Source organism: Lagopus muta, chromosome 3, assembly GCF_023343835.1.
Source record: "Lagopus muta isolate bLagMut1 chromosome 3, bLagMut1 primary, whole genome shotgun sequence".
NCBI classification, from domain to species: Eukaryota; Metazoa; Chordata; class Aves; order Galliformes; family Phasianidae; genus Lagopus; species Lagopus muta.
Genome location: NC_064435.1, coordinates 21291724 through 21306113, shown reverse-complemented (window position 1 = coordinate 21306113; position 14390 = coordinate 21291724). Strand labels below are relative to the sequence as shown.

The 14390-nt window shown below is 36.9% G+C and overlaps 1 protein-coding gene across 6 annotated transcripts in view; it reads left to right on the top strand.

Moving 5' to 3' along the window:
* The window catches only part of VPS13B (vacuolar protein sorting 13 homolog B), a 418623-nt gene that overhangs the window by 373729 nt on the left and 30504 nt on the right, over positions 1–14390 (top strand). For all 6 annotated transcript variants that reach the window (XM_048940337.1, XM_048940340.1, XM_048940338.1 and 3 more), the window contains 11 exons: positions 3864–4019; positions 5170–5433; positions 5576–5659; positions 5825–6000; positions 6508–6678; positions 8188–8389; positions 9120–9308; positions 9696–9842; positions 10895–11169; positions 12703–12830; positions 13432–13631. In XM_048940337.1, coding sequence (XP_048796294.1) covers positions 3864–4019; positions 5170–5433; positions 5576–5659; positions 5825–6000; positions 6508–6678; positions 8188–8389; positions 9120–9308; positions 9696–9842; positions 10895–11169; positions 12703–12830; positions 13432–13631 — 1992 coding nt within the window. The remainder of the gene's footprint in view (positions 1–3863; positions 4020–5169; positions 5434–5575; positions 5660–5824; positions 6001–6507; positions 6679–8187; positions 8390–9119; positions 9309–9695; positions 9843–10894; positions 11170–12702; positions 12831–13431; positions 13632–14390) is intronic.

Sequence of the window (14390 nt, the reverse complement as noted above, 5' to 3'; positions counted from 1 at the left end):
TGAATCCTCATAATTTGGTTACTGTTCCTTAACCAAAAGACAGTTCCATAGTGGTTAGAGCCAGTTGGTTTCTGTGGGGTTCAGAACTTCTTTGCAGGTTGCTGAGATTCACAGTCTCTTTGGGAAACCCTGAGGGTCAGAGTTTATCTGCTGAGTGTGACCTTGTATCTGCTGGCCCGGACAGGGGTGATGGAAATTGCTTTCCTCCATCTCCTGTTTTGTCCTTTTGTCTTTCAAGGCCTGGTGGTGTGGAGAAGGTCAGATCTTCCATGTTCCATGAGAAAATCAAGCCAAAATGAAATTTAGTGACTGCTGCAGTTAACAATATGCAGAATGAACATTGCATTTGCTGTTTTCCCAAATATTATTTGTTAGTACTATTGCTAATTCTTGTCAAGTGCCACATTGTGCTGAGTGTCCTAAAAATAAGTAAAAAATGCCAGTCATCCTTCAGTCTTAGTTTTTCAATTAAAAATCACTTTAGCTTCAAATCTTACCATTCAGCTCCCATTTCTAGGTCTCCGTTTTCCTCCTTGCTCCTGCATCATCCCATTTTACTGTCTCACTTCTCTTAAAATGACCGCTTGCTTCCATGCCACCAACCAGGTCCTCACCTGATTCCTTCAAGCCCCTCAGAGTTTACATCAATGTCTCTTTTTCTCTCCAGAAGTCATTTACTAGTTTCACCTGGAAAGAAAATACCATTTAACTGAAGCGAACCCAAATTACAAGCAAAATAGAAATAAATTTGTACCTAAGCATTTTGAAGGCATTTTGAGATTTGGATTACCTATACAGCTGGAAAATGCTGCCTTTTCTGGACAGGGCCCATTCTTCGTCTCATTTTTAACCCCCATTTTAGTCTCCATGCCCTGTCATATGACACTTAGCTTTATTTACTCAGATCGTATCCTTCACCCACACATCTAGCTGAAAACCTAAGCAAATTTTGAGAGGTACATAGAAACATTCTTTGAGGAACTGTGATAAAAAATGCAGCTTTTCAAACCATTCCAGTAGGAATAGCTTCATCTTAGTCTACCTCCCTGAAGGCAATTTCTTTCCCTTTCAAGACAGAGATCCATAATGGCTCAGATTTTAAAAGAAATCTTCCAAAACAGCAAAGTCTAGTCAAAACAAAAAGCTCTGCAGGTATGTTTCCCAACAGCAAATGGGGGTGCAAATGAATATGAGTAAAAACAATAGTCTGCTTTAAATTCTCTCTAAACTTCAGATTGCTATTTGTCACTGGATTATGTTTGTTAGAATGTTGTTGAAGTTTGCTGAATATTTTCTGTACCTTTTTGCAATGAGTTCTCTTTTCTCCTAATGTATATACCATACTTAGTTTTAGTTGTTAAACTTCTTTATAAGCACAGTTTCTAAGAAATACTTAGCATTTAAAGCTTGATAAATGAAAGGGATTATATGGCAATTGCCTTCAATCTGTATATTAGGTCAGGTTTATAACATTAGAACTCCATCTAATACCATCTAATATGACGTCTGCTAACATAATGTTCGCACTTGATTACTTAATTTTCTAAAATTACTTCGATTTTTGCTTCCTGCCATATATCTCTCTATCACTTAGTGTCATTTGCTAATCACTTCTAGCCATGCTTTCCAGAAATCTCTCATTTGAGTAACTGGTGCACCAGAAGATCTCCTTTGTGTTTTCCTGGAATGCAGTTTCTTTGCTCGATAGGAAACTTACGCAATTCTTATATTATTATGTCATTAAATAGCTTACAGAGGTTGTTCCCTGTTGTGTGTAGTACTTACTAGTACACAATATTTAGAAAATATGGAATTCTCAACATAAAGTAATACCTCTTTTTTATTTTTCCTTCTGAACCATGACGTTAAATGCACACTAATCGTTGTGCTACGAAGAAAAAGAGTAAAGGCATCATCTGTGAGCTAATGAGCACTCAGTGAAAGCTGACAGGGTGTTTCTTGGGAACGTTCAGCTCATGAGCAAAGCTGTTTATGCAGGGTGGGAGACGTCCTAATGTTAGAGCTACATGCAATTACTAAGCATCAATTATGGCATTCGTGTGACATCTATCTTTGGAGCATTCTATATTTTGCGTGCCTTCTTAGTACCTCTTCTCATTACTTGGCTGTCATTTCCCGCTACCAGTCTCTCCAAAGCAAACAGTTCCCTTGTTTCTCTTAGTGTTCAGATGTGATGAGATTTATTCCCAGCTGCCTCTGTAAGAAACTGAACTGATTCCAGCCATTGCAGTTGGACTTCTTTGTTTTTGTTTTTCCTTTTCTGTAACTAATACTTAAGTATCAAAGCAATGTGCTTGTTTACGACTTGGAGTGTCCTAGTGCACAATTCCCTCAAGGTCTTCTTGAATATAAGGAAGTGCCCACGCAGGAGCATACCCAAGCACGTGCCCATGCACACACACTGGCACACACAAGCTTTTGTGCTTCCAGCATAAAGCTAATTTGAATCTAAATGCAACAGTCATCACTCTAACAAATTCAAAAGCCACCCACTGAATGGATGTTTTTGTTCTGTATGTAACTTGTGCAGGGGATACCGCAAATTGCAAACAGGCTACTGAGTTGTAATATCTTTGAAAGTTGTTGCTGTGGTTGTTTCTTAAAACAATGAAAAGAACAACATCCAGACATTTACAAAGTCCGACTGGCCAGATCTACGGACAGTGCTATCTGTCTTTGGAAACAAATCATGGGAGAACATAATATTTACAAGTCTCATTTTTTGCTAGTGTAAATAATCAAACCTGGGCCGGATCCTGTTCCCAATTACTTAAATTAATTAATGACAGATGGCCAAAATCAGTCTGAAATTCAACCCTCAAGGAAGAACTCCCACAAGGCCTTTATGTAACCGTTTCCAAGGACTTAAGTGATGCTTAGACTCTATGCTGGCCCTCTACAAAGACTAAATTTTACCCAGAATTCCTATTGCTTTGATCGCTTATATATAGCTCACATTCTTAAGTTTGCACAGCCACAAAAGATCTATGCAGAGCTAAATAGCCAGATCTTCAGCTGGCGTAAATTTATGTAACTTCATTGACCTACATGGAACAGTACCAATTTTCACTACTCTGGCTTAAAGAATCTCCATGGGATAGAGGTAAGTGCGTATGGTGGGTAAGTGGATGAAAGGCTCTTCAAATGATGAAAGACTATATTGCTCTGGAAGTGATTTAGTTAAACTGGAAAAAAGCCACTCCTTTTCCGGAATAAATCACACAGGGAGTATAATTACGCAGTAAAATTTCTTCTCATGCAGTCAAGCTTGAACTTGCCACCACATTTGTATAAGAAATGAAATGTTTCCCATCTCTCAGTGATATGCTACATTCTTATATGTTTAACACATATGTAGGTCTGAGCTCTACATGTGTACATACAAAAAGATTTGTATTCTTCTACTGAGGTGAACGGTGCTTGCAATATTCTCTCTTGCCCAAAAGGCCAAAAAAAATGAACCTGCGCTCCATATTGCCTTGCTGCTAATGTGGAGATAGGATTTCTAGGATAATTTCAAATACAGTAAAGAAATTCTCTTATTTCCTGTTTTATCCTCTGTAGTCTGCCTAATATATGTTGAACTGTTGTGTGCTTGATGTTTTCCATCTGCAAACACAGAGGTAAAGCAGGTAATATACAGAAATGCATGATGCAGAACCATCTTACTGTGTTGTCCATTCTTCTGTTCCTATCTAAAGTCCTAGAATGTGCAAACGATTCAGTGAACTGGTGTGCTTAGTATGGCTGAGTTTTAAAAACAAGGATATTTCCCTGTCATGGGAATTCCTATCTTACTGCAAGGCTGGCTAGTGTTGAAGTACCAATTGTTTTCTTTCCAGCTGTTGCACATCTGTATTGAAGGCTGGGGAAACTGGCGGTGGTCTGAGCCATTCAGTGTGGACAATGCAGGGACCTTTATCCGTACCATTCAGTACAAGGGCCGCACAGCTTCACTTATTATCAAGGTTCAGCAGCTCAGTGGAGTACAAAAACAAGTGAGTACTTGATCCTGTTTGGAAAAAAATAATCTGAATAACTTAAACCATTGTTTATTCATGAATAAACCTTATTATTCCCTTCCTAACGAGACCTGCAAAAAAGCAAGTATAACAGTATTCTGGGTACACTTAAGGAATTTTTACAACTCTTCTGTAAGAACTCATTGTCGTATGGATGTTGGCATATAAAAACTCTTAGCACCACATATTTCACATTTCAGTAAACTTCCTTTTGAAAATTCTGACATTGGTAACTTCCACAATTTCTTGGATTTGTTAAGGTCTTGAGTTGAAGTAATTCACTTTGTTAAGAAACTTGTTCTTTTATTCTAGAATGTAATTCAGGCCTTCGTTTTATTAAAAGAGAATGAAGTAAGAACTAAATTTGAAAATGAGTTGCTGCACAGTAACTTTTCACATCATATCTTTATATAGAGATTTGTAATAGGGCTGCAGTCATTCTGTCTGCATTGAGACAGGAGAGAGAGCATGGGAGGGGCACAACATGAATATGGCAGAATGCCTCATGTTGCGCAACAGAAATACAGCTGATCAGTCAAGAGCTGTGCTGAGAGTTTGCTTGTTTGTAGTTGTGGTGCACGGCCTTGTCAATGAAAAGCAAATGATGGTTGTAATAGAGGTACACATGGACTGCTTTTCCTTTGTACAGCTTAGAAAAAGACAGGTGTATGTTCTGTGAGAAATAATTCATGTGTTATAGACAGAAACAATTATAAGCTTTGAGACAGCAACCATTAATGATCTGGATCTCTGCATGTCCCACTGTCCTGTGTCAGTGGAAACCTTATGTCTGAACTATATATATATATCACTGTTCTATTTAGAAGGCATGTAGTTCAGAGACCATCACACTGCCCTTAAAATCAAAGCCAGAATTATGTCAGCCATGGTCAGTACTGCTGAGTTGAGATTCTTAATGCCTGATTTCTATGAAATTGCACATATATTTGGCCAATAAAAATAACATTTACCATTCACTGTCTTCAATAGTGCTTGGGAAAATGTAACAGAATGAAAATGCTAAAATAGAGATTGTTTTTGTACACGTTTTCCATCTGTAATTCAATCTTGACCTTTCTTATTTCCAATTGTTTATATACGGGCTGAATATTTTTGTGTGTTTTAGATCCTAATCTGTGGAAGACAGACAGTCTGTAGTTACCTTTCAGAAAGTATCGAACTGAAGGTGGTTCAGCATTACATTAGTCAGGATGGACAGGCGGTTGTTAAAGAGCACATCAACTGCCTTGCAGCCAAGCAGAAGCTGCCTTCCTATGTCCTAGAAGATGATGAGCTCACTGAACTCAGTGTGAAGGCCACAGGAGATGAAGACTGGTCCCAGGATGTATGTCTGAGTTCTGAACATACAGAACACAGCACCGTCATTCAGGTATGTCTGGCATTAAATGCTTAATTAAACTTTAAAAATGTCTGTGAGAACTGAGAACTTTAAACTTGACTTTTGATGAAATGTTCGCAATGATCAGCTTAGAATAATTTTAATGAAATACTGCTGATATATCTGCATGCAGGTACCATCCTCAAAGAGTTTGATTACGTATGTGTGGTGCACAATTCTGACTTTAGAGCCCAGCTCTCAAGTGCAGCAGCGAATAGTAAGTAATGCCTCTTTAATCTCAGTGTTGACAACTTACACGTCATATGATTAATTAAGGGCAGAATGACCCACTGGAAAGACTTATTAATAGCTTGTTTCAACAGATGTAATTCTGAAATAAGGTAAGAATAAAAGTATTGGGTTTTTTTTTTCCTTTTTGTAGATTGTTTTCAGCCCTCTTTTCATTGTAAGGAGCCATCTTCCAGACCCAATTATCATACATTTAGAGAAAAGGAGTCTAGGATTGAATGAAATACAAGTGGTTCCAGGGAAAGGACAGGAGAAAGCACTGCAAAATATAGAACCTGATCTTACACATCACCTGACATTTCAAGCCAGGTAAAATATGCACTTTCCTTGAAAATGATTCATTTGTATTGAAAAGAAGAAACCATTTACTCTTTAACTTCTAGTGCAGTATTTTAAAGAGTACAGAGTATGCAAAGGAGATACAAGAGAACAAGTGTGTGTGACCTGGAGTAATATAATAAGAAGTAATACATTTAATATCACTGTACTGTATGTGCTGGCATTTGTTTGCTTAAACTATCCACATTTTTGTGTTTTGGGGAAATAAAAAAATCCTAAATTCTCTTGGACTATTTGTTGAGAATACTCTTCAATTCCTGGGGTCTTAGACAGAAATGTTATTAAAGTGTAATAACAAATTCATGCATATCTGTGTATGCTCAGCAACTTGTTGGACATTGTTGCTTAATTTATCCACAATTACTTTGAGAGTGTTCCTCCTGCAGAATCCACTTGGAAAGCTTCATGAAAGAAAATGTTAATGCTGTTAATACTTGATCTTGTTCTGTGAATGACCAAATCTGTTTTCAATGACAGGGAGGAAGATGATCCTTCAGAGTGTGCAGTCCCTATCTCAAGTACGCTTATTAAACAGATAGCAACTAAATCCCATCCAGGTGGCAATGTCAACCAGATCCTGTCCGAGTTTTATGGCACTGCTAATCCTCGTCAGCCTGCTTGGCCATATAACAAGAAGGATTCAGACAGGTAGTTTTTTGCTAAACGTACTTCATGGTCATTGCATTGACTTTTCAAATAAAGAGATCTTTTACAAGATAAAATGGTTAATTGAAATAAAGCGTCTAGGAAGCTAACTAAAACTTTACCATCCACATCATTAAATACAAAGGTATCACTTACTGCTAAATATCTCCCTTATTCACAGATTGTTGGAGGCTGAGAAAATGTACTAGCAGTGCATTGGTATCTGCCAGCTGTCTTCTCAGGGTTTTGTATACGTCTGTTACTAACCAGTACAAGAGTCAGAATACTAGGCTGGAAGATCTTTGATCTTTATCTAAATAGGTTATTCTTTTCATCTGTTTTTACCATAAAACTTTGCTAAAGAAATTTAAAACAACTAAACCTAACAGTGGAACTCAGTCAGTGTTTTGAGTCTTGACCAAGCATAAACTCTGTAGAGCTCAACTACTTAATCAAAATAAGGATCACCAAGACCCTTAAGGAACTTTCTACTCACATTAATAGATCAACCTGTGTCCTTTCAGAGTTAGGTCAGCTGTGAAAATATCATAGCTTGTCCTGGATTCCTCATTAATTAAAAATAATCTCAGTGATCAAAATTTGATGTGTATTATGTGGTCTAGCTGCATACTGCAGTTATTGAAAGCTTGTACACTTTGTTTTTTCACTCTGTAGCATAAGTTTCTTAAAAGTTCAAACTTACTGTGTTTTATCCTTCATTAGATTATTCCAAATGCATTTTTAGGCAACAGAATTTTCTGAACTAACTATAGATTTTATCAGTTTTGAAAAGTTTTGTGGTAGCACCCCAACCTAAAGAAAGCCCCAGAAATATATTTACATATAACATTTTCTTTGTTATCAATAGCTTTGCATGGTGCTTGTTTGCTTAGTCAGCCTTGTGAAATCAACTTCAAGAAGACTGCATGTGATCAATGTTGAGTATGTTTTCAGTAATTACAAGATTCCTATTTTTAAGCTGCAGAAGTAGTTGCAGGCAGGAAGAACTTTCAGTTAGCCTGGGGGCTGCCCTTGATTACATTGAAAAGACTGCATCCGTTCAAGGACTAAATAAATGAAACTTTTTGTGTGTGTGTGTGTGAATGCAACCTTTTTTTTTGCTGCAGCTATAGAGGTTGTTTATGCAGGATCTGTGTTTCAGCTCAGAAACAGCAGAAAAAAGAGTTGAAGGGAAAATAAATAAGTAGATAAATTTGATTTTATGCCAGCAGAAGTCACAGGTTTAGCTATAAAAAATAACAGCAATTCTAGGGCATTCGTTTAATTGACAAAATTTAGTTTGAGCTTATGCTGTTATTAGTATGTCTTTATAGCCTACAAGAGGCTCACTCTGACAGCATAACTCTATGTTCCAGAGTGATTAGGTAAGAGGAGACTGTTTCTTTATTTCAAAAAGGCAAGATCTTGAAAATGAAATGAAAATGATTGCATATTTTAAAGCCATTATTTGTTTCTTTGTCTTTATCATTTTGTTTATTTGCTTCCAAACAGCAGTGAGCAGCTCTCCCAGTGGGACAGTCCAATGCGAGTAAAGCTGTCAGTGTGGAAACCATGTGTTAAAACTCTGCTGATAGAACTCCTGCCCTGGGCTTTGCTTATCAATCAGTCCAAGTGGGACCTCTGGCTCTTTGAAGGAGAGAAGATAGTGCTTCAAGTGCCTACTGGGAAAGTAATGATTCCCCCCAACTTCGAGGTAACTGCCATTTGAGTCAGAAGACATAGTAGTTCTCCATGTAGCAGCCCAAATAAATTACTCCACAGCTCAAGTAAAGACTTCGGGCACTGCTCTGCAGGTCTAACTGCATCCTGCATTATTAGCTTATCTCTTAGGGGATGTGTTGACCACGGTAGCACAGCTGACAGCCTCTAAGGGATATTTCATCGTTGAGTGGTTTAGGCTGAGGTGTTTCATAGCTCATGTAGTACCAGGAGAGGTTTGGTAACAAGACAGGGTGAATGACAAATGAGGACAGTTCTTCAGAACATCTTCCTTCTTGAATTTAGGGATTTATCTAATGGATCTTCTCATATACCTTAGCTTCATCATGCATTTGCTTTTTTACCACAGTCCTAATATTGTTTATTTTTGAAAGAATTAAGATAATTCAACAGATCAATTTGTCAGTTCCAGCAGGACAATTTGATACTTCCTGCTTATTTTGCCATTCTTTTTTTCCCCATGAATGTCTGTTAAGAAACAAAAGGTCTGCTGATTAACACATCTCAGTGGACCCTACAGTCTCAATTTCACTGGGTGGGTCAGTTTCATATCCACATTGTGGTTTCATTATCCTTCTGCTGCTTAGAAAGAATTGGAAAAAGGCAGGGAATGACAGTGAACTGCATACTGAAAACAATGTTTAAGTGCAGAAGAAATGCATGGAATTACCAACCAGTGATAGCTGGTCTTTTTTTACTTACAGGAAGCTTTCCAGGTTGGAATCTACTGGGCAAACACTAATACCGTGCACAAATCAGTGGCAATCAAACTGGTTCATGATGTGACCTCCCCAAAATGGAAGGATGCTGAGAATGGGGAAGTGGTAACATTGGATGAAGAAGGTTTTGTTGAAGCTGAAATAAAACTTGGTGCTTTTCCAGGTCATCAAAAGGTTAGGAGAAAATTATAATGATTTATAGCTTTATCATTTAATTTAAAAAATCATCAAATGTATGCAGCACTAAAGCTTGTCCCCAATTATGTTAATACATGTAGAACATAATGAGAATGTAAATAACGTAAGAAGTATAATTTAAAGCGTTAGTAAGAAATAATCTGCCCAGCTCATCAAGGTGATACAAGACTATCTGGAAATAATTAATTATCATTCTTGTTTGAACATGCAACTTAGAAGCATGTGATATGGCTCCATTTACAAAGTACGTGAATGTAGAAAGGATTTCCATAGTTAAGAAAATGGCAGTTCAGACACTATATTTCAGTGTTTCCTGCTCTTATTTATGACTTCATCAACATCATCATCATCATTATCTTACAGTTGTGCCAGTTCTGCATTTCTTCTATGGTTCGACAAGGTATACAAATTCTACAAATTGAAGATAAGACAACAGTAATCAATGATACATCATATCAAATCTATTACAGACCACAGCTTTGTACGTCCAAACCGTACTCAGGAGAAGAGGTAAAGTGCCATTTTTGTTCGTCACCTATTTTACAGGCGTCTTTAGGTTTGTATAGTCGTAACTGCGTACAGAATAACTTGAACAGAAGTCATTAGATGTAATAATTATAGATTATGGTATATCACTTCAGTTTAAAATAGAGAATCCTGGGCAAATATAACCACAGTAATTAACTGTGATCAAACTTTGTGCAAAGCAGGAGATTCTTGCACATTACACAATTAGTTCTGCCTGTCCTCCATCTGTTCAGGCACTAATGGCCATTTCTGCGAAATAAGCAGCGTAATCCGTAGTAGCTGTTGAAACTGCTCTATGAATTTTTACTGAATTTGCATGTAAAAGAGTTACATTGGCCTGGCAGGCTGAAAAGTTTTGGGAAGATTCCAACGGGGCTGCAGACCTCGGGACGTGCCCAAGGTTTATGTATTTCAGCAAACTGCATCAAATTGTGAATATCAGCTTTCTAATAATTGCTCAGTAGATTTAAGAACTAGCTCACAGGAACCAAAACATATGCACGGTCAACAATTTATATAAATTTACTGAAGATTATATTCATAACAGAATATATGGAAAGAATTCTCAGAGTCAAACAGTAAAGGAGTTGGCAGATCAACATATTTTTAAAGTGCCCTATTTATGTGCTGTTTTATTTCTGCCTTATTTTTCTTTACATTAGTGTCTATGTTTATGCATTGTGCATTTGGTGACAGTCTTACGGGTAATTTAAGGGGAACTGGAAGAATGCTAAGGCTGGACTACACCACTAGCTTTAAGTCTATCAATGGATTTTCTTCTCACACTTGTTTTACAGCGATGTAACTGTTGCTTTTGGCTGAGTTCTTTTGTGCAGCTGAGAATGGACTATAGATAACTGTGCTCAGTTAAACTGCTTATAACCGAAGACAGAATTTGGCCAAGTAGCTCTGAAAGCATGAGACTCAATATAACTGTTAGCTGTGGCCCAGTGGCTACTTAAAACCGTTCTATGCAAGATCAGCATGAATAAAATCCTCTTATGAGCCAGCTTGTCCCTCTGTTTTCTCTCCAGGAGTTTCACTCAGCAGACAGCACCGTGTTCAGTGTCGGGCCAGCCAGGACGAAGAGCACTGAAACATTGACTTCCGTGCCATGCTGGGACCTGCTGGCGGATAGTGGCCCCATAACTTCAGGGACACCTCCTACTCAAAAGCGCGTGCTGCTGAGTTTCAGTCCAGGTGGCAGCACTGAGTTGTGGAGCCTACCAGCTGTGATTAAACAGGAGTTTCCCAGACAGAGTGTGGCAGTGCCTATCGGGGCCAGTAGGGAAAGTGGATTTTATACCAGGTACTAAATGCTGAACGGTCATGAGTGATGAATGTTCCTTGTTGCTATAAAGCCTCAGCTAGTAACAAATCGCAAGAGATTAATGCGGAAGTCAGAGTAACACATGCCCCCCATATGTAAAGGGAAGCCTTACTTTAATTTAAAAATTGTTATCTTTTGATGGTTTTGATGGTTTTATTGTAAATGGTTTAATGTTATGATCTTGTACAAGTTGTACGATTTTTATAAGGTATGGGCTTCTATTTATACATGCATACACAAGAAGAGAATGAAAAGCTTTCATTTGTGGTTATGGTCTGTTTTAATTTTTTTGTGACAAGTTTTGAAGGACAATGTAAAGTAATACCATACAAAAATGCATGGGAGGTAAAAATATATTTCAGTAAGAGAAAAACAGGATAAGTGATACAAGTGAGAAACTATTTTAAGACTATAAGCAAGAAAATACTTCCAAGTTTTGAAAGCTTGAAATATTCGAATGTGCATTCTGCTTCCAAACAAATGCATCCAGTTAACTAAAAATAAAAGTCCAATGGCTTGTCAGAAGCCCAGATTTAATTCTCAGTCCTGATATATAAATCTATTCATTCTCTTGCTGATATAAACAAGAAATAATCTGCTGAAAGAGAAGATTGTATCAGTATAAATTATTAGCTGTATGATCTTTCTCTTGCCTAAAGTACTCGGTATCATTATGAGTACTGAAGTTCCCACACAGACTTCAGCTTAAAAAAAAAAAAATCACCAAAATGTGAAGAACATAGAAAGAATTCCTTATAATTCTGAGACAGCCATAGAGGATCTGGAGCAAATTTTGAGGGTATTTGAATTTTGAAAATCTCTACAAGGTGAAGTTGTTTTTTTTAGAAATAGTTGAAATGACACATGCAAAAGAGAATTTGCTTAAAGATATTTTATGTATAAGTAGCTAATATATGTATATATATAATATAATATAATATATTATGTATAAGTAGCTAAGAGTAGAACAAGGTAACTGATTTGTCATTTTGAAAATTGATGTAGTGATGATCCATAACATCAACGTTTGAAGGGCCAATAGCACTGTCGATCATTCCAGGGGAGCTAACAGTCACAGATTTATGCAATTGTTTAAAATATCTTTCACGTGTGTCAGAGAAGTATGCATGCAAATTCCTCTGGAAAATTTTTAAGATTTATGTTAAAAATTTGGGCTTACAATCTCATGTTTTTAATTTTATATAAATGTGTGCTGGCTAGGGCTCTCATCTTGCAAACACACATGTACAGTTTCACTCACAAGTAGTCTCCATGAGGTGATTTTTTCCTCTGATGTTGTGTTTCATGGTATTTCCACGTGCTCTTCTGTTTCAGTGTAATGCTTTGTGAAGACAGGTAATAGCCTATATATGTAAGTATTGGTGGAGGCATAACTTGATCACAGAGAAGATTCTAGATGGTCATTTTGAATGTATTTGTATGTCCAGGATAATAACACATACAAGTTTCATCCAAAGCTTACACATTAAAATGTGTTTTCTTCTGTTTTAGAGCTATAACACTGACTTACCAAGAGCATCTTGGCGTGACATACCTAACACTTACAGAAGATCCAAGTCCCCGTATAATTATCCACAACAGGTGCTCAATTTCATTGCTTCTAAAAGAAAACTTCAAAGGTATGTTGTTTGCAGGAATTAAAAAGTGTACTTTTGTAGTATAAATGATTTCACTTTATCTCCAGTGCAAAGATGAATTCAGTATGTGTTTTGGTTAAAACAAGAACTTTATGCTTGCATGAAAGTGAATCTCAAATCTAGTGATTCTGGAGCACACTGAAACCTGGAAGCTAATGAAATTAACCAGTAGGTAATGAGGCTGCAGGCTTTTGGGCCTCTGTGGTTCCAGCTACCGAAGTGAACTGGGTGTAGGAAGCTAGGAGACAGTGAAATTTTGTTGACATCAGTTCAGTCCCATGGAACGCTTAAATTTCCTCAGATTGGCAAATGCAACTACAAAAAAAACCCACTAGCTACAATATGTGAATGTAACAATCAGTGGAAAAACCACTTATATAAATCTTAATAAGAGAAAGAAAAGAGAAAAAAAGAAACACACAGACAACTCCAACAAATAGGAAAGTGATGTTTTCATTTCTTAGTAATATTTCAGGCAGAGTATTTTAGAAACTTCTTAGTTTGTGTATATATAGGTTTGTTTTCATTTAATGTGGATTTTAGAAAGCCCTAATCTTATATATTTTATATATAAATATTTCAGATACACCAAAGTTTGAAGTTTACTTTAGAAAGATTCCAGCTGAATGTTCAATTCATCATGAACTTTACCATCAAGTCTCCAGCTACCCAGACTGCAAAACAAGAGATTTGTTACCCAGCATTCTTCTGAAAGTGATGTCATCTGATGATTTAGTAAATGAATGGAGTGATTTTGTGGACATCAACAATCAAGGAACACAAGTAAATCACTACAAAGTATTTCCTAATTCACAGCATAAATCTCTGTCTTTTTGACCTACATTGTACAGTGTTCCTCTAAAATTGGTGTATCCTTTATTGGCTTTGTTGTTTGCTTTTTTTTTTTTTTTTTAAACCCTCGAGACCTCTCCTTCCTAAGCCTCTTCCTGTGGAATTTTTAGAATACAGATACGTACTTGGCAGTGACTGATTTTAAAAATAGTTAGATCAAAAATTCCAACTTGGTAGTGCTGAACTTTTTCACTTATTTTTGATCAACCTGGCAAGTCCACGGCATTCTCTGGAAAAATAAGTCCTGAAAATTTCTGGCCCCTGGAAGCAAAGAATCCCAGAAGGTCCAGGAAAATTCTTCCATTTGGTAACTTCATTACATTGTGTAGGAGTCATCGCTGTTGTTCTCCCTTGGTGTCTTCACAGAAGCTAACCATGTCTTTATAAAACAAAAACCAAAAAAATTCTTTTCTTCTGTTATTTTTCTCCTGTTTTGAGGTAAACGAAAACTTCCTTGACTGAAGTAATTCTTTTTGATGGGAATTTTTTCCATCTTTGAAGTCATTAGTTTACATGGAATCAACATAAACTGCTTGGCTCTTTGAAAGAAATACTAGTTTCAGATGTTTTCCCCGGGGACCAATCGCAAAATGCTCTTGATTATTGAGTGTTATGTTATATAGCAAGTAGTTCGGTTTCATTCAGCAAGCCACTCAAGCAATGCAAGGTTTCAAATTTCAGTCATTAATG